This window comes from Bos javanicus, chromosome 9, assembly GCF_032452875.1.
Source record: "Bos javanicus breed banteng chromosome 9, ARS-OSU_banteng_1.0, whole genome shotgun sequence".
Taxonomy (NCBI): domain Eukaryota; kingdom Metazoa; phylum Chordata; class Mammalia; order Artiodactyla; family Bovidae; genus Bos; species Bos javanicus.
This window is the reverse complement of record NC_083876.1, coordinates 73,425,481-73,450,988: the sequence shown is the minus strand read 5'-3', so window position 1 is coordinate 73,450,988 and position 25,508 is coordinate 73,425,481. Positions and strand designations below refer to the sequence as shown.

Below are 25,508 nucleotides of genomic sequence, written 5' to 3'. Positions count from 1 at the left end.
GGAAGTGCTTTGGAGCTTCTTTTTGATCCAGCCACTGAGCTGGTCCTCACCAGTTTCATATACAGCCCACTTTTTGTTGCACATCATGATGTGATAAAGAAGTGGTTCGTTTTTGTTGCATGGAATAAGAAGACGATGCTTCAGAATGACAATTTTTTTTTTATTTTAGTCAGCTCATGAGGCACTCACTTACTGAGCTTTTTCACCTTTCCAATTTGCTTGAAATGTTGAGCAACCATAGAATGGGCAATGTTGAGTTCTTTGACACGTGTAGTTGAAAGAGAATCATTGATGATCCTCTCAGTTGGTGGTTGTCAGCTTCCGATGCCGGCCACTGCACTCCTCATCTTCAAGGTTCTTGTCTTCTTTGCAAAACTTCCTGAACCACCACTAATGTTCATTAGCAATTCCTGGGCCAAATGCATTATAGATGTGGCTCTGCTGCTTTACCACCCGCTTTGAACTCGAATTAGAAAATTGCTTAAATTTGCTTTTTGTCTAACATCATTTCCGTAATCTAAAAAAACTACACAGCAAGTAATAAGTCATTGGCAAAAAACAGAAAGTGAGAAATAAATGTTTAGACTATGTATAACATAACCTGCATTTAAGAATGTATTCCAGTATCAAAAGGCAAAGATCCACAAAGCACAACCGTTATTACTTTTGCACCAATCTAATATACGCGAACCACTTTTTGTCATATATGTGATTGAACTGTGATCATTGCCATGAGTGAGGTTGAGTTTCCTGAAAGGAGTTTCTATGTTTTACTCTTTATATTTGCATTACCCTTTTTCAGGTGGAAACTTTGGACTCCTTCTCCTTTCCTTTTTCTAACTAATCAGCCCTCTCATTCCTTTATTCAGGTCTTCCTTAGTTCACCAATCATCCATTTGACCCTCATGGTTTCTCTCTTGTCCTGTTTGCTCCTTTTTCCTAGTATCAAAGTTCTGTGGATGTCATTATATCTTCCTAAATCTCTCTTAAGTTCTCTTCCTGAATTGACATTTCCTCTATGTTCAGTTTTTTCCCTCTGTTAATATATCCTGTGCTTTTCTTTTATGCTAGTGATTTTTTCCTTTATATCTGATGATCCTTGGTATCTGTTTTTTAAATGAAGGACTGGGTACAAATATGGTTTTCTTTCCTCTTCTCTTGTGTAAGTAACTCTATAATTAGCTTTTTTGTCATCTGAGCAGAAAGCCTATCAGGAACTTTGCGTATGTGGCTAAAACATATTAACTGGCAGCTTATATTTAGGGTAAAGAGGCAAAATAAATGAATTCACCTGTCAGGCTGTCAGACTAATTGCCAGAAAGAGAATAAGCAGATCAACAGTATCCACTCTAAAGGTCTTCACTCTTTCCAGATGGTTTGTTCAATATTTTTTCTCAGAGGCAGTACCACTTTTTTGTGTGTGGTTAATGCTCAGCAGTATTCATTTTATGTGGGATCTACATCCTGTTTGGCCCAAGTGTTTTACATATGAACCTTCGATGATTTCTCCTGGGTTATATTTTATTTCACCACCTTCCCAATACGCTGATTCAGTGTTTGCAACTCCTCTTGAGTTTTGTTTGTCCAATAGATTCTGTATCTCCTTCAGCCCACGGTAATGTTTTCAGACAGATGTGTCGAATCACTTTTCATCTTCTCTAAGTTTGCTGAAATCTCTAATCTGCTCTTTCAGTCTCACCAGTGACCTGTACACACCGCTAATTCCAATGGTCAGTTCTCTGTCCTTATCTTGCTTGACCTATCAGCGGCATTTGACACATTTGATGGCTTATTAACACATGGTTTCCAGGCCACCGCATTCTCGGTTTCTTTCTCTTATCTCATTAGCCACTGCTCTTCATCCTTCTTTGCTATTCTTCCTCTTCTCTTCCTTGTCTTCTTAGACTGCTCCACTGCAATCAGATCCTCTTTCATTACCTATATATATAATATATATTCACTTCCTTGGCGATCTCATGACTAAAGAAAACCCATGCGCCCAGTGATTCTCAAGTGTTAGTCTTCCGCCCAGACCTCTTTGCTGCATTCTAGACCAGCACAGTCTATATGGGAGCCTCCAGTCTCATGTGACAGTGGAATACTGGAAATGTGTTTTGTGTGACTTAGAAACTAAATGTTTAATTTTCCTTCGTTTCCATTTAAATGTAAATAGCTACACATGGCCAGTAGCTGTCATTGTGCACAAGTTCAGACCTATATCTACTTTGATGTAAATCTTTATTATCTGACATCAGACAAATCAGGTGTTACAATATTAAGACTAGATTACCCATTTTTAAATTAAGTACAAATAATGCTTTTAATATTAAAACTTTCCTGAATATATCATCCTGAAGACTTCATGATATTTCATCATCATGATTGTGCAGATGTTATTAACAAGCAATATTGATTAACTTGAATAGAGAGTCCAGAAGTTTATTTTTCATATTTAAATTAGTACCACAGATTCTAGTAGCACTTAGCCAAGAGGTCAGAAACACCTGAATTTAGATTCAGATTTTGTTTCTTATGCTGTGACCTGGAGCAAGTTATTTCAACTTAGTGACTCGTCATTTGAAAATAGAGGATAGGAAAGTGTTTACTGCAAGTGAAAGTTTTTAAATACCAACCTATGTTTGACTTACAATGCAGTAGAGTTATAGATAGTATCTTTATGACTATATCCAGAACTGTTTTAATCATTGAACTTTTTGATTTTTAACTTCCCACTAAACTTCAGAAAGAGAAATCACTATGCTCTTAAAATTAAATTTAGTGAATGTCTTAAGTGAAAAATCCATGTTCTTTTAGTACATAAATATTTTTTTCAGAGTACAGCATCTAGGCATACTAATTAAAACGTTTCCAAGACAAAAGGAGTTTTTATTACATAATCCTAAGGTAGGAGAACGTTTCAGCTTTCCTGTCAGAACATAATTCACATCATGGTGGAAATCATGAATGTTTTGTACTTTACTGCTGTGCCTCCAGGGAAAATTGATAGTATCAGTAACCAATCTACTCAGAGTGAGGATTAGAGGAAGGATTACAAAAACTTTATATTGGCTGCAGCAGGCAAGGTGGGAGGGCAGGTTATAAAATGGCAAAATTATTTTTGATTAGGCCTAATTTATGGTCTGTTTCTTATAGTTTCAGAAAGACTATATTTAATATTGTTTAATACCAACCATAAGACACATTTTACTATTTTTATAATTTCATACTGAAATTGACAGTTTTTCCATTTTTAAGGTAGTTAGGCATATAAAAAGATGTTGTGGGATATATTCCTGAATATGTTTTTGCAAGGTTTTCTGTACATTTTTTTTTGTGATAATAAACTTAGTGCCTGGTCTTAAAGAAAACGAGTATTCTATAATTTCAAAGCCTTTCTTCAGTTGCTAGATCTTATGATTATTTTTAGTTTTTCAGCACTATATAAATATATCAAATGTTGACCATATCTCTGACAATGAAGAATAGTTTAATTCATGTTTAAAGTAGAATAAATTTTACTCCATATTAATCATGTATATGTATTCCTTTCCTTTATGTATCTATACATTAGCATTTTCACATATTTCCCAACACTGTCCATTCAGTCTTTATGTTCTGTTATTCTGTGAAAAGTTATGACTTTGAAAAATTAGTTATAATTTTATTGACTGATCTTGCTTAGAGTAGGCACTACTTAGAATGAAGAAAGCAGCTCTTTATGTTTCCCCTCCCCTGGTCATGGGAAAAAAAAGAAATACCATTTATATCATAAAAATGATAATTTTTATTTTCTTTGTAAATTTCCACCTCCCAAAGTAACTGTTTTGTGAATTAAGTCTATGACAAGAAATACTTTAGTGTTTAAACATTTTGGTTGTGTCTTCTGAAAGCCCTGGAAATTCAGAGAAGGAGGGTTATATAAATGAAGTTTTCATTGACTCTTACTCAGTTAGGTTATACTTTTCTAAGTTGTACTCAGAATAGCCTAAGGCTTCTCGCAGAGTAGCTAACTGCGTGCTTTTGCATTTTGTGGTTTAGTCAGTTTGGTCTGGATAGTGAAGAGACTGTGATATCATAGAATTTACTGGTAATGTTTTCTGGAAATGAACATCCATCACTTATTGAAAATGTCAACTAACAATGGAAATTAGGTTGAGGAATCAGACCTTCTGGTAATGATAGAGATATCTAGATAATGTTGATTTGTATTTTCCAGAATTTTAAACATGTGTTTTCAGGAAGCTTTTTCCTTGAGTAAAAAGTGAATGAAAACGTAAAGAATTACTCTGGTTTTTTTTCTGCACGTCTGAGAGCAAAGTTGATGACAAATATGGAAACTAAGAATTGACTAAGTGGAATGACTGGTCATTTTTTTTTAATAATTTAAGCGGTTTTTGCAATGTAAATGTTTGACAAGTAAAAAGAACATTTTTCTAATGCTCTAATTTCAGTCAATTTACTTTTTTTTTTACTTTCTTCTCTGAAAAAAATTCAATTATAATAATAATATAATAAATTGAGGGTGATTTTTGACTAGTGTCCGTCTTTTCCTTTTTTTATCAAAACCGGAAATACTATATTTTAGTAGAAGCACTCTTAAAAAAGCTGTTAACTGAGTTTAAAAAATAAAAACTTTTTTATACTTTATCAAAAATTATTTCATATAGTTTATCAAGCAGTGTTTATGGTGAGTTTACTCTGTGTTAGGGACCAGGCCACGCCCTAAGGAAATGGAAGAGGAAGGACTACCCTCAGAGTCCTCCCAGGCTGGTTGGGGAATACAGCAGGCAAAGAAACAGTTATAAGATATTGGAGAGATGACTTCAACAGGAGATAAGCATAAAACACTAAGGAAACACAGAGGAAGGAATCGTCTTGATTAAATGTGTTAATTCTGTGTTGTCTTTACAGTATAGAACAATATTATCCATTTAAGACTGCTCTAAATGGCAGTTTAGAGTTAGGAATCTGAATTTTGTTGCTGGCCTTTTATATGACTAATATGTCACAAGTCATGTCATAACCTTAATTGCTATGTTACTTCTTTCAAATGTGTCTCCCAGGAGTATTCTGGGAATAAGTGAGTTAATACATAGAAAACCCTCCAGTTTCTTTTATATTAATGTGTATGAGTGACCCTGTGTGTGTGTGCTGTGTATACTTGCCCTTCTTTTGAAAGAAATCCCAGTCTTTCACATCTCAAAGCTATTAAATCTAATTAAGCAGGTTTTTTGGATTTTTTTTTTTAATCAATGTAGAATTAACAAAGTTTGGGGATTTTTGCAGAGGTGGTCTTGTTTTCCTTTTTTCTTCATTTTTCTTTTATTTTTGTAGTAATGTTATTAGACTTGATACTTAATGTCATCTCAGGCTTTTCAATCTGTATATTTTCAAGTGAAGATTTAATAAAGAGTTGAAAATAAAACACTTTAATGTTAAAGGCAGTTATAAATGTACAGTATAGCAATTAGGCAAGTTAATGTACTTCTTAATATTCATTGAACTTTGAACAGGGAAAAAATTAATATAATCGGAGTTGTCAAAAACATATTCTAAATCGTCATGCTTATGTTCAAAATTTTCTTATCTCTCCCTAAAATTTAAATTGTATCTTTTATGACTAGACCTGGGAAAATGAGTTCTCTCTTTCTTACGTTCTCAATACCACACCACCATAGTAGATGAAAATAGCTTTCCATTATTAAATCCTTTCTAAACGCTAACTTTCTTCTTGTGTGTGTGTGCTTTGTTTTTTCAATTATAAAGTGTGTTTAATTCCTGAACATGCAGAAACTGGGAATGCAACATTCATTCATACATTCAGTAAGTACCCAATGCGTACTTACTTTGTCCCAGGCACAGTTCTAAGTGTTACGTGAACCAAACAGATAATAATCCATGTCCTTGTTTAAATTTAACTTCCAGCAGAGAGAGACAGACAGTAAGCAAATAAATATAATAAATAACAAAGCAAGGAAAGGGCTGGGAAATGGGTTAGGTTGATGTCTTTAATGGGGGGAAGGGCCAAGGAAAGCTTCACAGAGAAGGTGACACTTGAGCAGAATTTTGAAGAAGAAAGAAAGCCGTGTGGTCTGAAAGAGTAGCATATACAACCAAGATGCCAAGTCAGGAGTATGCTTGGTGTGCATTTTGCACAGCAAAAAAAAGCGAATATGGCTGTTGTGAAGGAATGATGGGGAGAGTGGAATGTCAGAGTGGTAACAAGAGGCCGTATATAAACGAAGTTAAAAGCACTGCCCTATCCCAGTACTGGCAGTATTCACTAGAGATGTATTTTCAAAAGGGCAAGGTGGGTGGGACTGTACAGTTTAATACTTGCTATAATTAAAGATAGGAACAAAAAATACTGGAGAGTAGATATGATGTAAAGCAGAAAAATAATTGTTATAAGATGAGAAGACTTACTTATAAAAGGTATTAGGGCATTCCATCTAGGAAGGCTGTTAAAAGATTATGTTAATTGTAGTGGGAGAACAGGACTGAAATAAGAAGCTAGAGATGTGAAGTTATTAACATATTAGAAATTTGGACTATGAATGGTAAGAGATAGAGAAGTAGAATTTGAGGATAACTAAGGATTCTAATTTTGGTGAATGAGTGAATGGCAATCCATGAACAAAAATACTGAATAGGAATATTGGGGAAATGATACTGAATTGTATTTTGGATATAATGAGTTTGAGATGCCTGGCAAACATCTGGATTGAGCTGTCAAACAGCTTGTAGTTCTATTTGAGCCTTATTTATTAAATATCTTACTATGAGTCAAGCCCTGTGCCAGGAACCAGACTGCATACTTTGAAATATAGGCTTGGATCGTAAGTATAGATTAAGGAGTGAAGGGCATATGTGTAGTCTTTAAATCCACAAGAGTTAGGGAGATAAGCTGGAAGAGACTATTGAAGAAACTAAGAACCATTAGGATGACTGTGAGATCAATAGCTTGGATATTTGCTGCCTCAAAAGACAATAAAGGAAACACTGAAATACAAGCATGTACAGAAAGCTTTTTTTATGCTAAATGTCTTTTTAAAAATTCCTCACTGCAGCAACAAATCTGAATAAAAAATAAACTGAATTATATGATTACCCTTCATCTTTTTGTAGCTGTACTTGTGATTTGCAAGGGACTACATAACATTGTTCAAATAATTAATAACAGTATTAAAGACAGATTAAATTATATTTTATGGATTTAACACCAGAATTGAAGTGTTTTTGTCCTTGTCTCAATTTTATTAGAAACATACTTGACTGTCCTCAGATTGAATATCTAGAACATGTCACAAAAGATATGATTTGCACAGACTTCGGTCTCTTGTTAGAAGAAATTGATGAAATGCTAAAAATTCTGTTCAGTTCTTAAATAGAAATAAGAACTGTGGGATTTTGAGGAGTGATTAGCTTGCATAATTAAATTATTTGTGTATCAGTTTATGAGTCAGTTAAAGAAATACTAGCTTTATATATTTATTGGATCAGTAAATTTAATTTTTTGACTGATATTTGGGAATAAATAGCACAGATCACTTAGAGACTGGTATAGCCAGGAAATCTTCCCAGAAGGTACGAGATGGAACTGAAGCACAGAAAGACTGAATTATACTGTTGGTGGTGGGACTGAAGCCATGAGTCACATTGTCTGATTGATGTATTCTTCACCGTATAGCTACTCACTTCTCCTTGCTTGCTTTATACTTTTTCACAAGCATTAATTTACTAGTCTCAGAGTTTATGGCCTCTTTTACCCTACTTCCCTAGTGTCTTATGTACTCATTCATGTTTACATGCTTCTGGTGAGTGGCTCACTACATGATTCCATGACTGACACAGGAAAGCCTACTAATTTGTGGTTTGAATATTCGCTGCTTTACCTCTGTCTGTGATGTACAGATATCCAAACATTGTAGATTCAAGGGCTGTAGGCTTTGATGTTTCTGAATTTGGAGAAGTTTTTCCATAAAATAAATGAAAACTGCAGTTTTCAAAGAATATTCTCTTTCTGAAATCTTTAACATATATAGAGGGCTTTCCATAGCATCCTGAAAAATCTGATATGAAATAAATATTAACATTTTACCAGGTTAAATGAGGATAAGCCACTTTTAAAATTCACATTTACTAAAAATTCAATTTTAGATGAATATTTAGAAAAATATATGGAATATGGGATGCCTATTCCTGTGGAGAATCTGTAACCAGTTCTGCTGCAAGATGTTTTTGTAATTCTCATTTTCTCTATTCATGTATTCAGTCATTCAACACGCACTTATTGAAGATGAACTGTATGATGCAAGAAACTAAAACAGTTTTATTAAGTATAGTGATGGAAATGCTGTGATAGAGGATTTCACAGGAATACTAAGGGAGGGAGATGTGTCGGAGGGCATCTAAATCAGGAGTGGGGTGAGGAGAAGAAAATCACCTAGTGTTTCCTGGACTGCGCAATGTGTCCTCTGACTTGAAGGGATGTCCGAATGGCTTTGCATGCTGGTTTGAGTTAAGCACTTCTCTGGCAGTGTGGGATGTCATTGGAAATTTTACAGAACAAATCAGGGAGTTGGATTAGAAAGCTATTTCAATAATCCAAATGATGAGTGTCCCAAAAAGTAGTGAGATAGAGAGGAAGGGGCAGGCTTTATTTATATTTATTTATATATATATGTATATATACACACACATATATGTGTGTACATATATCTATATGCATACACATATATATGTTGGATGTGTATATTTTATAGTAAATTTTTAATAATAAAATTTTTAATTAAATGTATGATAAAGTCAATATTTTCGCCTCAGGTTTTATGAGGTGAGCCATTAAGTTCTAACAAGAATTCATTATTAAAATCACCAACCTTTGTCCTATAAATATTTAATTATATTGCTTGAAAGTGAAAGTCACTCAGTCATATCCGACTGTTTGAGACCCCATGGACTATAGTCCATGGAGTTCTCCAGGCCATAATACTGGAGTGGGCAGCCTTTTGGGGATCTTCCTAATCCAGGAAATGAACTTAGTTCTCCTGCATTGCAGATGGATTCTTTACCAGCTGAGCCACAAGGGAAGCCCTAAACCTTAGTTCTATATGTATTTAAAGGCTGTTGAAAATATATGGCAAATATAGAATTTTTTTAATTGAAGTATACTTGATTTACAATGTTGTGTTGCAGGTGTGCAAAGTAATCATTCAATATTTTTATAGATTATACTCCCTTTAAAGTTATTATAAAATATTGGCTATCTTCCCTGTGCTATACAGTATGTCTTTGAGTGAGTGTGAGTGGTAGTCGCTCCCTTGTGTCGGACCCTTTGCGACCCCATGGACTATATAGCCCACCAGGGTCCTCTGTCCATGGAATTCTCCAGGCAAGAATACTGGAGTGGGTTGCCATTTCCTTCTCCAACAATATATCTTTATAACTTATTAATTTTACACATAGTTTATACTTCTTCTTAATCCTCTATCTCTTATCTTTCCCTCCCCCCTCTTCCCTCTCTCCACTGATAACCACTATTTTGTTCTCTATATCTGTGGATCTGTTTCCTTTCTTTATATTCACTAGTTTTACATTTTAGACCACATTTAGGGGATATGATACAGTATTTGAATTTCTCTGACTGCCTTATTTATTAAGCATAATATCCTCCATGTCCATCCATGGAAATTAACTTGTTTATGGCTGGGTAATATTCCATTATACACACAGATCAGATCAGATCAGATCAGTCGCTCAGTCGTGTCCAACTCTTTGCGACCCCATGAATCGCAGCACGCCAGGCCTCCCTGTCCATCACGAACTCCCGGAGTTCACTGAGACTCATGTCCATCAAGTCAGTGATGCCATCCAGCCATCTCATCACACACACACACATACATATATACCATATATGATAGGTATTTGGGTGGCTTCCATACCTTAGCTAGTGTATATAATATTGCAGTAAACACGAGGGTGTGTGTATCTTTTTGAATTAGTGTTTTTGTTTTTTTCAGATATATACTTGAGAGTAGATTTGCTGGATGATATGGTAGTTCTAATTTTAGTTTTCTGAGAAACCTCCATACTGTTTTCCATAGTGGCTGCACCAATTTACATTCCTACCAACTATGTGCTAGAGTTCCCTTTTTTCCATATCCTCACCAACATTTGTCCTTTGTGGTCTTTTTGATGACAGCCATTCTGACAAGTATGAGGTGGTATCAGATTGCAGTTTTGATTTGCATTTCTCTGATGATTGGTGAGATGGAGCATCTTTCCATGTGTCTGTATGTCTTCTTTGGAGAAATTGTCTATTCAGGTCACCTGCCCACTTTTTAAATCAGGTTATTTGTTTTTTTGATATTGAGTTGTATGTGCTGTTTATTTATTATGTATATTATTTATTGGTCATATCATTTCCAAATATTTTTTCCCATTCAGTAGATAATCTTCTCATTTTGTCAGTGGTTTCCTTGGCTATGTAAAACCTTTAAGTTTAATTAGGTTCCATTAATTTATTTTTGCTTTTGCATCCTTTGCCTTAGGAGAAGATGGGGAAAAATTTTTGCTTCAATTAATGTCAAAGAGTGTTCTACCTATGTTTTTTTCCTGGAGTTTTATGATTTCCAGTCTTTAATTTAGGTCTTTCATCTATTTTGAGCTTTTTCTTTTTTTATCTGGTGTGAAGAAATGTTCTAACTTCATATTTTTTTACAGTTAGCTGTCCAGTTACCCCAGTATCACTCACTGAAGAGTCTATCTTTACTCCATTGTTTATTCTTGCCTCCTTTGCCAGACCTGCCTGTTGTAGGTCAATTGATCATAAGTGTGTGGGATTTCTTCTGGGCTCTCTATTCTGTTCCATTGATCTATGTCTTTTTGTGCCAGTACCATGCTATTTTGATTATTGCAGCTTTGTAGTATAGTCTGAAATCAGGGTGTATGCTACCTCTAACTTTATAAACATTACTTTGGCTGTTCAGGATCTTTTGTATTTCCATATAAATTTTAGCATTATCTTTTCTAGTTCTGTGAAAACTGTCATGGATATTTTGATGGGGGTTGCTTTAAGTCTGTAGGTTGCTTTTAGCAGTATGGACATTTTAACAGTATTATTAGTTCTTCCAGTCCATCCATAGTATCTTTCCATATCTTTGTATCATCTTCAGTTTTCTTTATCAGTGCTTTATAGTTTATAGAGTGTAGATCTTTTACTTCCTTGGTTAAGTTTATTCCTAGGTATTTTATTCATTGTGATGCAATTTTAAATGTCATTATTTTTGTGCTTTCTCTTTCTGATAGTTTGTTGTTGTTGTTGTTGTTTAGTCACCAAGTCATGTCCAGCTCTTCACGACTTCATGCACTGCAGCACACCAGGCATCCCTGTCGCTCACCATCTCCCAGAGTTTGCCCAAGTTCATGTCCTTGAATCAGTGATGCCATCCAACCATCTCATCCTCTGTCACCTTCTTCTCCTTCTGCCTTCAGTCTTTCCCATCAGGGTCTTTTCCAGTATGTCAGCTGTTCACATCAGGTGGCCAAAGTATTGGAGCTCCAGCTTCAGCATCAGTCCTTCCAAAGAATATTCAGGGTTGATTTCCTTTAAGAGTAATTGGTTTGATCTCCTTACTTTCCAAGGAATCTCAAGAGTCTTCTCTAGCACCACAGTTTGAAAGCAACAGTTCTTCAGTTGATTGTTACAGTATACAAAACCAACAGATTTTGGTATGTTAATCTTATATCCTGCAACTTTACTGAATTCATTTATTAGTTCTAATAGTTTTGGGTGGAGACTTTAGGATTTTCTGTTTATAATATCATGTCATTTGCAAATGGTGACAGTTTTACTTCTTTCCTTCCAATTTGGATGCCTTTTATTTCTTTTCCTTTCTTTTGTTTTTTCTTTTTTGTTTGACTGCTGTACCTAAGACTTCCAATACAATGATAAATAGAAGTATTAAGAGTGGGCATCCTTGTCTTGTTTCTGATTTTAGAGGGAAAGTTTTTAGCTCATCACCATTGAGTATAATGTTAGCTGCAGGTTTATCATAAATGGGCTTTATTATGTTGGCATATGTTCCCTCCCAGGTGGCACAGTGTAAGAATCCATCTGCCAATGCAGCAGACACAAGAGATGCAAGTTCAATCCCTGCATCTCGAAAGATCCCTTGGAGTAGGAAATGGCAACCAACTCCAGTATTCTTGCCTGAAAAATGCCATGGACAGAGAAGCCTGGTGGGCTACAGTCCACGGGGTTGCAAAGAGTCAGACATGACTGAGCAACTGACCATAAACACACACACACACACACATACACACACTAATTTTGATGAGAGTTTTTATCGTGAATGATTGTTGAATTTTGTTTTTCTTTTTGCTCTTCTGATTGGATGATTTGCATTGTTCTAGCTTTCAGATCATTTATGCATTCTTCTATGTTACCTTGTCTGCCGTTAATTCTTTCTAGTATGTTTTTCATTTCAGTTATTGTATTCTTTAGTTCTGACTGGTTCTTTTTTATGATTTCTAGTTCTTTGTTAAAATTCTCACTTGTTCATCTATTCTTTCCCAAGTTCAGTTAGTATTCTTATTACTAATAATTTGAACTCTTTTTCTGGTAAATTATCTGTTTCATTAGTTGTTCTTTCAGGGTTTTTTTTTTTTTTTCTTGTTCATTCATTTGAAATAAAAACTTCTGTCTTATTTTGCTTAACTTTCTACGTCTGTATGAAATTAGGTGAAACTGTTAACCAGTGCAGTCTTGAAGTCTTGAAGAGGTGTTGTGGTGTGCGAGCATCCTATGAACTGTGTTTGTGCCCACTGGCTTTGATGTTCGACTGGGATCTGAAAGGAGCAAGGGTTGTGCTTTCCCCTAGGGTGTAGTAGCATCTGTCACCTTGGTGGGAAGTGGGGTTAGAGATGCAGGAGCTGAGTCACATGTGAGCATGGGCTTCTCTTTTGCTCAGTGGGCATCACCACCGTATCAAGAGTGGGGATGGGTCCCAAGGTTATGAAACAGAAGCCCTAAGGGGCAGATCTGAGCTTATTATTTCCTTTAAGAACATTCTCCCCACTACTGGCAGTGGCACCTTCTCCCCAGAAAAGAGCAGTGCTGGAGCAACAGGAGCCAAAGCAGACATCCACTGGCCCAGGTTTGGACACATGCTGGGATGGTCACAGGACACCAATCAGAGCTCCAGACCACACCTGATCTGCCTTCGCGAGTGTCAGCCATGGCCGCCTGCACCCTGTTCACATGTGTGTCGGGTCCAAGTTGGTTCCATCCCACCCACGAGACCACTGTCCTTAACATGAGCACCTCTGAAAGCTGCACCAGACAAGAGGGGCTGGAGCAGGCATCTGGGGTGGGCTGGGTCAAGCGCTGAGTCAGTTGTGGGAAACCGGCCTGAGCCCTGGGCGGTTTCCGTCGGGTTCCTCTGCCTTTTTCAGGGAGTAAACACACATGGCCGGAGAAGGCAGTGGCACCCCACTCCAGTACTCTTGCCTGGAAAACCCCATGGACGGAGGAGCCTGGTAGGCTGCAGTCCATGGGGTCGCTAGGAGTCGGACACGACTGGGCAACTTCACTTTCACTTTTCACTTTCATACATTGGAGAAGGAAATGGCAACCCACTCCAGTGTTCTTGCCTGGAGAATCCCAGGGACGGGGCATCCTGGTGGGCTGCCATCTATGGGGTCGCACAGAGTCGGACATGACTGAAGCGACTTAGCAGAAGCAGCTGCAGCAAACACACATGCGCATACTCTTCTTGAGTGAAGCCTCAATTTCTTACGGTCCTCCTGTGAGTCCCACTGGTTTTCAAACCCCGCTAAGGGGATTCATCTTGCTGATTTTGAACCTTAGAGGTGGGGTGCCCAATATATGGTTCAAATCTCTTACTCCCCAGGGAGGATCTTTGAGTCGCTGACATCCCCCTCCTCTTCTGTGTCCCTTCCTTGGGGCACAGGTTCCAACCTGACTGCTTCTCCTCCCTTCCTCTGCGACTCTGTGTGATCTTTCTTTACAGGCTTGGGTGTAGATGAGTCTTTCCGCCAGTCTCTGGTTTGCTTTCAATGAGAATACTCCACATGTAGATGTTTTTTTGAGGTGTTCGTTGGCAGAGCTGAACCCAGCATCCTTCTACTCTGCCAGCTTGATCTCCTTCTGGCTCAGATATTTTAAACATTAAACTCGAAATAATCATCCTGAATATATATCAATTATGTTTAGTGTTCAATATGCCAGGTACAGTTTGAAGTATGTTTTATATTAATTAACTAGTTGAATCCTCCCATCAGCCAGTGAGCTTCCCCTGTACTGAACTAGGAAATGAAGGCATAGAGTGGGTAAATAACTTGCCCAGTTAATCAGATATATCACATATCTGATCATTGCAAGAGCCAGTCTTTCTCTGAATTACAGAATAGGTCCAGAGTCAGAATGTATTATACTAATAAATTGCCCTTGGGAATGTATTTTTTTCCTAATTGTAAAGGAACAAAATCTAATAGAGAATTATAAGAAACTCATATCTCTGAACGGGACAGTGATTTTCCCAGAAAGTTATTATTTTTAATAAACATAGTAGATTTATGAGTAGAGCTATCAATATGTAAAATATAGTACATTCACACATTAATTGTGAAGTTTTCTCTCATTTTTAGGAAGGTGTTGTAATCCATCCAGAGTGAGTGTTTTGATTTTTTGTTGGCTCTTTGTTTTAAATAATTTCGAGAAGTTTTTTCAGTAAAAATTTTAAGCCTGTTTACTCTGCTTATATGGAATATTTTATAATTTTCAAAACCATTGAAAACTTGCTTGCCTACTTAAAGTCTATTAAGAGCCTACAATCCTTTCTCAGACTTCATTTTGAAATATTTTAAAACCACAGAAAGGTGGAAAAAAGTAGGTAAAATGAAACTTGATTTGCATCTTCTGTTTTAAAACCTCATTCATATATATCTGCCAGAAGGAAGGATATTATTTTAAATAACCATAGTTTCATCATCTGGAGAAGGCAATGGCAACCCACTCCAGTACTCTTGCCTGGGAAGCCCCATGGATGGAGGAGCCTGGTGGGCTGCAGTCCATGGGGTCGCTATGAGTCAGACACAACTGACCGACTTCACTTTCACTTTATACTGTCATGCACTGGAGAAGGAAATGGCAACCCACTCCAGTATTCTTGCCTGGAGAATCCCAGGGACAGGAGCCTGGTGGGCTGCCATCTATGGGGTCACACAGAGTCGGACACAACTGACATGATTTAGCAGCAGTTTCATCATCACATGTAGGAAAATTAGTGTACTATAATATCATTTAATAAGCAGTTCATATTCAGATTTTCCTAATTATTCCTAAGATGTCTTAAGTAATTTTTTAAATTTACTTACCTATTTCATATAGCATCCAGTCCAAATTAGCATTTACATTGGTCATTATTTCATTATAGTCTTATTTAATCTCAGTTCATCTAGAACCTCTTTTTGTTTCTTTGTTTTTCATGATTTTAACTTTTCAAAGAATCTGCCTGAGCCAGTTATCCTGTAGAATGTCCACCATGTTGATTTTGTCTTGATTAAATCCAGGCAATACCTTTTTTGACAAGAAGACTGTGAGTGACATGCCTTCTTACATCATGTCAGGTGGCATGTAATGTCAGGTTGTCCTACTATTGCATTGCTATATTTAGGCTTGGATCTTTTTCTGAATATTTTAATATATCCTGTTAGTCTATGTATCTATTCATGTGTCATCCCCACATTGTTTTAATTACAGAGGCTTTTTATAATATATTTTGATAGTATTTTTTTTTCAATCATTGCTCTTCCCACCCCCCCAGATTTTTCTAGCTATTCTTGCATGTTCTTCTATATTTTTATTTTATTTATTCATTTTGGCCTCACAGCTCTGCACGCAGGATCTTAGTTCCTGACCAGGGATCAAACCTGTGTCCCCTGCAGTGGAAGTGCAGAGCCCTAACCACTGGACCATCAGGGAATTCCCTATTCTGTATGAATTTTAGAGTCAACTTGTCTCGTGCTAGGGTAAAAACTTTTTTACTGAAATCACCTTAAATTCATGTGCTGTTACATTGTCCTAGAATAAGGGATGTCTTTCCATTTGTTTAAGACTACATTTATGTATTTTAGAACTGCTTTAATATTTTCTTCATATTGTTTTCTCTGGAGGAGGAAATGGCAACCCATTCCAGTATTCTTGCCTGGAGAATCCCCATGGACGGAGAAGCCTGGTGGGCTACAGTCCATGGGGTCGCAAAGAGTCGGACATGACTGAGCGACTTCACTTTCACTTTTTTGGTATTTATTCTGGTGTTTTCTCTGTTATGATAATCTTGTAAATGGGATATTCTTTTTCATTGTATCTTCTAATTGATTGTTTGAATATATAAAGAATGTTGATTTTATATATTAAATTTGATATCGTGCTGACTTTCTACTTTATTAGTTCTGTTACTGGCTCTGTTTTAGCATTGGTTCTTTTGGACTTTTGGGGTATGAATTGTATCATCTGAGTAACAGTTTTACTTCTTTTCCACTTCTTGAGAAGGGCCTGCAGTTTTCATACGGACATCTTTATATTAAATTTGGCAAGAAAGATCTTTGCCTTTTTAAACTGGTGTATTTTACTGGAATATAATAAATTGTATTTCATTTTCTCCTAGCCATAGATAATCAAAGCATAATTTCCCTCTGCCCTATGTAGAGATTAATGGCAATTTCCTAATTCAGTTAGGATGATAGTTCTAGCAAAAAAAAAAAAAACAACTCTTTAGAAGGCTTCGCAGAAGGGAGGGTAGAGGTTCTCCTGTCCTCAGGGTGGTGTCTGGTGCTTGATGGGTTGTCCATGATCATTTGGTGATGATACATAAGATTGCTGGAAATATGTTCTGACTTTAGAATTTGACATTTATTCCTGCCTGCTTTGTTTTTGCAACAAATCCAGTCATATCTTTCCTTCCTTTCCTTTGATCATGGTCCTGACTTGAAGGTTGATAGAGTTTAAGGAAACTAAAGAATATATAATTCTGCTTTTGGAATCAGTCAAGTATGAGTGGTATGAAATGTCATGTCCTGATTTTCCACAAAGTAAAATACCTAAAAGCATCTCTCAAGAAGCATAAAATTTCTTTATTATCTTTCTAGGGTATATCAATGTCTGGAAAATCAGGAAAAATTGTAAGCGATCCTTTTCAGTTTTATAGTAGGTTTAGAAACATCACCAAAGGAAGTAGTTAATTAACCCTTTTAAAAGGTTAATTTTTAGAACATTAATTCAAACATTCTGATGACTAATGTACACAGTTAATACTGCATTGTAGAATTTTAAGCCAGTGGCATAGCTTAATTCATTCAGTTAACGTTTGAGTTAACTCTTGAGGACCTTCTGTGTTTCAAGCGGTTGGACCAGGCCCAATGGATAGAAAAATGAATTAAATCAGATCCTGACCACGGGGTCTAGACAAACACACAAATGGATCTGGAGGGTGTGTGACTTAAATACCTGGGTTTCAGCAGTTGTACTGCTGCTCCTTGTTTTTGTACCCCATCTTCAGATTTGCTTTCTGAAAGCAGCTGTTTCTCCGCTTTAAAATGGGGTTATCTTTGTTGTTTATTAGTTACCTTTGTTAAAATTCTTAATAGTTGTCAAGTTTCATTTTGTTTTTTTTTTTTTTAATTTAAGGGATTCTCTAATTTCCTCATTGTTATCAGTGTCACTACTAGTTGACTTCCCTGGTGGCTCAGATGGTAAAGAATTTGCCTGCAAGGCAGGAGACCTTGATTCAACCCCTGGGTTGAGAAGATCCTCTGGACAAGGAAATGGCTACCCACTCTAGTATTTGGCTGCCCACTCCAGTATTCTTGCCTGAAGAATTCCACGGACAGAGGAGCCTAGAAGGCTACAGTGCATGGGGTCGCAAAGAGTTGCTCAGATGACTAAGCGACTTTTACTTTCACCAGTTGTGTAGGGTTATTTGCTGCTTCCCTGGTAGCTCAGCTAGTGAAGAATCCCCCTGCAATGCAGGAGACCCTGGTTCAATTCCTGGGTCAGAAGATCCCTTGGAGAAGAGAAAGGCTATCCATTCCAGTAATCTGGCCTGGAGAATATCATGGACTGTGTAGTCCACGGGGTTGCGAAGAGTTGGACATGACTGAGCGACTTTCAGTTCAGTTCAGTCACTCAGTGGTGTCCAACTCTTTGTGACCCTGTGGACTGCAGCACGCAGGCCTCTCTGTCTATCACCAACTCCCAGAGTTTACTCAAACTCATGTCCATTGAGTCGGGGATGCCATGCAACCATCTCATCCTCTGTCATCCCCTTCTCCTCCCGCCTTCAGTCTTTCCCAGCATCAGGGTCTTTTCAAATGAGTCAATTCTTTGCATCAGGTGGCCAAAGAATTAGATTAGTGTTTCAGTTTCAACATCAGTCCTTCCAGTGAATATTCAGTACTGATTTCCTTTAGGATGGACTGGTTGGATCTCCTTGCAGTCCAAGGGACTCTCAAGAGTCTTCTCCAACACCACAGTTCAAAAGCATCAATTCTTCGGTGCTCAGCTTTCTTTATAGTCAAACTCTCACATGCATACATGACTACTGGAAACACCATAGCCTTGACTAGCGGACCTTTCTTGGCAAAGTAATGTCTCTGCTTTTTGATATGCTGTCTAGGTTGGTCATAACTTTTCTTCCAAGGAGCAAACGTCTTTTAATTTCATGGCTGCAGTCACCATCTGCAGTGATTTTAGAACCCCCCAAAAAATAAAGTCAGCCACTGTTTCCACTGTTTCCCCATCTATTTGCCATGAAGTGATGGGACCAGATGCCATGATCTAAGTTACTGAAACTCCTTACCAGAGTTAGTTTTCTCTGCAGGCACATGACTGTGGACCCAACTGTACTGCTGGATGTCTGAGCTGTAGCATAACAGTGAAAGGGAACCTGTGCCACTGTTGCTGCTGTACTGAAGCACAGGAGTAAGCTTCTCCTCTCAAGTCTCATCAGTGGTAGATTCAGCCATCTCCCAGTAATTGGCCCTGGAAGCAGATTCCTCCAGGTGGATGGAGCCCTTGGTATATTTGGCCCCCTTTGAGGACCATTGTGGTCCATAGGATCTGCCAGACCCTAGGTGCACTACCAACATTAAACTGACAAAATAGCTAGTTACCAGAGAAAAAGGGGGCAGCAGAGGATGAGATGGTTCAGTGGCATCACCAACTCAATGGACATGAATTTGAGCAATCTCCAGAAGATAATGAAGGATAGGGAAGCCTGGGGTGCTGCAGTCCGTGGGGTCACAGAGTCAGGCACAACTTAATGACAGAACAACAACAGAGGATTTATAGCTTCTGCTGGCTGAAAGACCTCAGTGAACTCTGGAGATCCCATTTTCTGCCCACATCTTGAGAAGAGGCCTGTTTTCTGTGCACAGGTCTTTGCTCAGCACCAAAGAGGATGCAGTCCTTCCATCCCACCCCCCTGCCTGATCCATGGGCTCTGAGATCCCAGAAAATAAACTTCATCCTCTGAGATATGTCCAGGTTGTACCGTTCCTTGTGCCTGAGTCTCTGTAGGCCTCTGGAAAGGAATTAAACATGATTTCAGATTTTAAAAGCGTTAAACAAAGTGAAAAAGAAGATGCTAGAAGATTAAGTGGAACGATTTTCAAAAAATAAAAATTAAGAAGGTAAAAATAAAATGAGGTGAAGAATTAAATAAAGTTTCCCAGAGCAGAAGAATGATAAGATTCTGCAGATTAAAGGGCTTATCAAGTCCCCAAAAAGATTAATTATAACAAAGACATGCTTAGACACACCCTAGTGAAAGTAGTCTTTCTTCAGGCCTTCAGCTGGCTTGATGAAGCCCAGTCACATTGTGGAGAGCAATGTACTTTATCCAAGGTCTGCTAATTTAAATGTTGATTCCATCCAAGAAATACTTTCACAGAAACATCTGGAATGTATGACCAGATGAAAGTGAAATAAAATATAAATGTAGACATTTTAGGTAAAATTTACTTAAAATAGCAAACTATTTGGGATTGTTTTTCCTTAAGCTTATTCCTTTCTGTATATTCTCTGTTGAAAGCTTGAACAAACATGTATGATATATTTCCAAATGATATAATTTTTGTAGGCAATCTAAATTGAAAACTAAGCTTATGTCTATACATAATCCATTTTAAAATTCTAGTTTTCAACACATTCTTATCCTGAAGTTGAAACTGTAAAATATGCATTTTTTCTTTGTACTTTTATAAGCTAAGGATGTAGATTTTAGGGGGTTTTAGTTTTTTTATTTTTTACATCACTTTGAAACTACTTTCTAATTGGATAAGAAGTTTAAAATCAGTAATCAGCCGAGGCCAGTTTTATGGCAGTCAGATTATAGTAGTGAAAACACATATGTAAGATGTTGCTAATTGCTGAACCCTGTGGTATGACCACTCTCATTTAAAAGCCAGAGTGTCGTGCCAGACTGTTCTTAGTGGTTGCAGCTAGAGGGGATTGTGAGAATGTGGGGGCTGGAGAGATGAGGATTTCACCATTAGTTCTGTATACTTCAGTGTCATTAAAGTCTGCAGTAAGAGTCAACATTATTTGAATATTTTCAAATATGTTTTACTTGGGTTTTTAAATTGTTTTTTCAAGGCCAGTGTTATCTATAAATAAAAATGTCTTTCCATCAAAATTACTTGAAAGACACAGTTATTAATACATTTAAGACAGAGCTGTTAATTTGCTATCTAGTATTTCTTCAAAGAAGGACACCTGTTTTACTAGACTCTTAAGGTCAGAAATCATAATTTATCCTTTATAATCTTATCTTTTTTATTTTTATATGGTTTTTTAAAAATTGGAACATAATTGGTTTACAATGTCATGTTAGTTTCTGCTGTACAACATCTTGAATCAGCCATATGTGTACATATATCCCCTTGCTCCCACCCTCCCATTCTGCCCCTCTAGGTCATCACAGAGCACAGAGCTGAGCTCCCTGTTAGGATTTATCTTTTATCACTGAGTTCCAAATAGCCACTTAAAACTGTAATAAATATTAGTTGAGTGAATAAAGAGAGTATAGTAGTTTATACTTCACTGGCTAACAGTAGATATTAAGAATATTTTTTAAGTGAAACAAATTATTTTTTAAATCATGTTTAAATCACTTTGTTCATTTTGAAGATATTCTTGCAGAAGTGACCAAAAGCGATTTCTTTGTGTTCATCTCACTTATTTATTGTCCTTTAAGAAAAATGAGTTAAAGGCCTACAGATGAGAGTATCTAGTGTTTTGTTTCAGCTAGGAATTGTGCTATTTGCTATTGACAGTACTTTGCAATTCTCACTTCTCACCTGCTCTGCATGACAGCTTTTAGCATTATTTAAACAAACTATTAAACTCCTCACATGTTGGTTTGCTGACTGACAGAGATTGAAAAGTAAATGAGAGCCACACCTGTGTTCATTTCAAACTTGACCTTGACTTTGAACCAGTATCTTTACAGATGAGATGCAGTGTGTTACATCCTTAGAAGATGTTTATTACAAAGGAAGGTAGTAGAGGACAGTGGGAACAAAAAGATAAATCTGTGCATGGTAAAATGATTTTGCTCAAGGTTAGCAGTCTATATTGTCATTTTAAAGGAGAGAATGAAGGGAACTTTTTTCTTCAAGTACCTCTGTGGTGATTGAATAAATAGCTGACTATCATAGTAGGAAGTCAGATGATCAAAGGGAAATTTGAATAGATTTATTTATTCTTTTTGAGAAAATAAGAAAGTGATTCTTTTCATAGACTTTTCATATTTCTCTATGAAAACTTGATGACCTCAAGACAGAAGCAAAACTTTGATCTAAGAAATGCAGCAGAGGAAGATAATGGTATAATTTTTGAGCTGAGATCAGAGTAAGGACACATCTTGTGCTCTTGCTGTGTGACAGCTGAATGGGGAAGTTGGCTTTGCTCACTTTAAGTCAGGTCTCTTAGTTAACTAAACTCTCCAGCTGTTTCTGACCAGAGAATTCATGATGCCACTTTAAAGGATTCTGCCATCCAAATGAGGTTTTTTCCTTGTAAGCTGTAGGAGTTATGTCTTGCTGACACAAATGTTTTTAAAATAAAATGTTTAGGTATAATAAGCAAATATTCACAGTCTTTTCATTTCACAGGGATTATGAGCATAGAAAGAAAGCCTTGTAACCACCATGTAGATACAGCACCAACGGTAAGGCAGTCTGTTTCTACATTGCTAAAACTGTTAAGAAGGCACAAAATGATACTGGTTGTAGTGACACAAAATGTCATTGTAGAAAACTCTTATAACCTACCTTTTGCCAAGAGTTATATCTCTTTAAAAATTAACCTTAATGAAGAAACACTACCAATTTTTGCTAAGATACAGGAAAGTAAGATGCTCTATCCATTTTATAAGTACTTATTTCTATTAGTGTTATGAATAGAATGGTTTTTAATTTAAGAAGCTTTATACTTTTGGTAAAGTACTTAACATCTTTATGCAAATTGATTTACAGCCTTGTGAAAATGAGCGTTATTTTGTGCACTAGCATCATGATTTTTAGAGTGAATGTTTTGTAATAATGAAAGTAGGCCATTATGCTTCATTTCTCCTATAAATTACTATGCTTTATTACTATAGAAGTGAAATCTAATCTTTTACCCCTCTTCTATTATGACCAGACAACTAGACGTTTAATAATTATGGTGTCTATTTACTATATTAAAAATAATTATAGAAGATAGTATTGAAGGAAGACAATTAAATTTCCCTTTTAATCTCTGTACATAGTATTTGTATGTATGAAATATACTTCAGTTGCTGGTTCCCCACTTCAAAGATTCATATAAAATAGGCTAGAGTATATCTCTTACTAAACATATTATTGTTTCTTATCCTTTCTATATAATAAATCTTTCAAGTACTCCATACAATTCAGCATTTCCTATTGTGAGGAAAGCTTTAGTAAAATACCATTTTTAAGAAAATAAGAAAGTATTAAGCTGTATTTGAATTTTATTGATAATCAATATTTTTCTCACAGACAAATTGATTCCATTTTCTGTTTGTAATAAATCCATATAATTGATTTGGCATGTTTGGTAACTTAATGTGCGGGGCTTCAGAAAAGACTGGTGTTTGAGAAATTAATCATCAGCATAATCATGAAAAGTACATGAGCATAGTGTACTTATCCTTTAGTGAGTATGCTAAAAGAGTAGCCATTATATTATGTAAATTTTATTCATTAATATTAAAAATAGAAGGCTATAGCAGCAAAGTACTCAAAACCCCCTTCTCCAGTAGGAGCAAGGAAATGGGTTGAGAAGGGCTCACAGTAGGCAAAAAAAGATGGTGGCAGCAAGAACTAGAGTCACCAAATCATTGTATCAAATAATGCTACTTTTGCCCTTTGCATTTAAAATATTGGGAATAAGAAAATGGTGTTTTAGCCATATTTCTAGATACATCATCAGTCTGGGATGAGAGGTGCTGACACCACAGCTGATTCTACCAAACTGAAGACCATTTAATAAAACTAGACCCAGAGTATACTGGTCTGTATGGGATGAACAATGAGGAATGAACATTGTGAAAGTAGCCAGTACCTACTGTGATGCTGGCATATTTAGGACATGGTCTGTTGTTTGAACTTAAAGATTAAAATGGGTCATGGACTTAAAAAAAAAAGGAAGGCTAGCAATTATAGAAAATTACTATATTTTAAGCTATTTGAATAATCTACTCATTTGGTAATATACTTTTGAAATTTATTTTATTCCTGTAGGCTGTTCTGCAGCACCTTGCTTACATTTCTGGGTGTTTTGTACATTTTGAAACTCAGAAAAGTGCAACCTGGAAGGTGTTTTTGTCTCACCCTGTAGGCCGATGGCAGATTCCCATGTTAATTAAATGATAATAGAACCAAATATTCATGAAATCCTGAGAAATAATGATAGTACCATTTGCAGTAACGCCCTAATCTCAAAATGACACCAGTGAATTAGGAACAAAATCGAATGCATAATGGTTTAGATATTGTTGGTCTTTGGTTATGTTCACCCAGTTGGATTATTAAATGGTGGCTCCTAATATATTAATAATATATATATTCTGTGTAGTCAATAAGTTTGAAAATACTTCGTTTATACACTCTCCAAACACTCATTAATTCTCCAGGTTCGATTTGAGCCAGTCTTCCTTTCTGACATCTCTTTCTGAGCTCTTCTCCTTCTGTCTCTCTTTGGCAAATTAAGCTTTCTCCTCTTGCCCTCAGTTCCGCAGCTTGCTGCCTTACCAAAGTTACCCTTGGCCCTTTCTCCATAACTGCTAAACAGAATCACAACTCTGTTCATTACCCAGTCTCTTCTGGGCCCAAGGGTAGGTAAAGTCTAATTTTCATAGAAATATAATTTTACCTAATTTCCATCCTTTGTATCAGTGTGCCATTATTTTCCCTAAAGAGTTTAAGAGAAGAAAATATTTAGAGATAAATAAGAAAAAGTCTGTCTAAAAATTTAACAAAACGTGATACATATAAGTTAAAACTTTTTAGCCAGTACTGGCTGAAAAGGAGAGATACTCCTTGTGCCTGGGGAAGAAGTAAAGGGGGAGTGGGCTAGGATTTCAGAATGGCTGAGGCTCTGAATGACCCTTGGTCTCATATCTAGCCACCCGTTTCTAGCCAACCTCTCTACGTTTTCTCTTCATCCAAGTACTACCATGAAATGGCTGGGATCTAAGAGGGTGCTAGATGCTAGGTATGACTATTCAGCAGGGGAAGGAAACAAGACTTTCTCAGGCCTCCATGAAGGAGAAAAATGTTTCTTAATGTTTCAAGTTGGAATGAACCTTTCTGTAAATATATGGTTACAGAGAACCTGTAACCAGGTTGATCCTGTAGCCTTATAGTGGGATGCACTATAAGTGGGATGCACCTATATTAAGTGAATATAGATTAGCCTAAGAATAAAACCCCTTTTGTCCCTTGGTTCTATATTCTTTCTCAATTTACTTGTTTCCTTTTTTCCACTTATTACATGAATTTTAATTTACTTAGATTTTTTTTTCTTTTTGACACGCATAATACCGTATCTGTGTTTGCAGGTGTCTTTGATACAAAGTAAAACAGAATGTCCCCTAATGGCATGACCTTGTCCACCAAGAAGAATCAAACCTCTCTTCTTCACTGACTATAATCACTACATTTTTTTTTTTTTGCATTCACAGTTCTGCATTTTTTTCATATCCAGGAGTATATTTTCAAGTTATTTTTTTTTCCAAGAAATATAAATTGGAAGTTATATTACCTCAATCTGCATATTTTAAAATATCTCTCATTTGTCTTTGCACAAGACAGCTTGCCAGGGGTTTTAGTCCTTTTCCCTTCAAAACACTTGGAAACTGATCATCTTAAGATGCCTTCTGTCATTTAGTAGCTTAGGAGAGACAGTAAATAAT

At 36.5% G+C, this 25,508-nt stretch overlaps 1 protein-coding gene, 1 long non-coding RNA gene and 1 other non-coding gene across 12 annotated transcripts in view; 1 reads left to right on the top strand and 2 right to left on the bottom strand.

Moving 5' to 3' along the window:
• LOC133254063 (uncharacterized) overlaps positions 1 to 25,508 on the bottom strand; it is a 252,562-nt gene that overhangs the window by 88,135 nt on the left and 138,919 nt on the right. The window lies entirely within an intron of this gene.
• The window catches only part of AHI1 (Abelson helper integration site 1), a 219,722-nt gene that overhangs the window by 121,807 nt on the left and 72,407 nt on the right, over positions 1 to 25,508 (top strand). For 7 of the 10 annotated variants that reach the window (XR_009738557.1, XR_009738556.1, XM_061428058.1 and 4 more), the window contains 2 exons: positions 16,201 to 16,329; positions 22,201 to 22,256. The exons of 1 other annotated variant lie outside the window; for it this stretch is intronic. Coding sequence is in view for 7 of the 9 variants with exons in the window: in XM_061428058.1 (XP_061284042.1) it covers positions 16,201 to 16,329; positions 22,201 to 22,256 (185 nt within the window). In the remaining 2 variants the exon portion in view is untranslated. The remainder of the gene's footprint in view (positions 1 to 16,200; positions 16,330 to 22,200; positions 22,257 to 25,508) is intronic. 2 more of the 10 variants (XM_061428061.1, XM_061428059.1) reach the window with 1 other exon arrangement.
• TRNAG-UCC (transfer RNA glycine (anticodon UCC)) lies at positions 15,937 to 16,009 on the bottom strand. Its single transcript has one exon. It is a non-coding gene; the product is annotated as a tRNA-Gly (tRNA).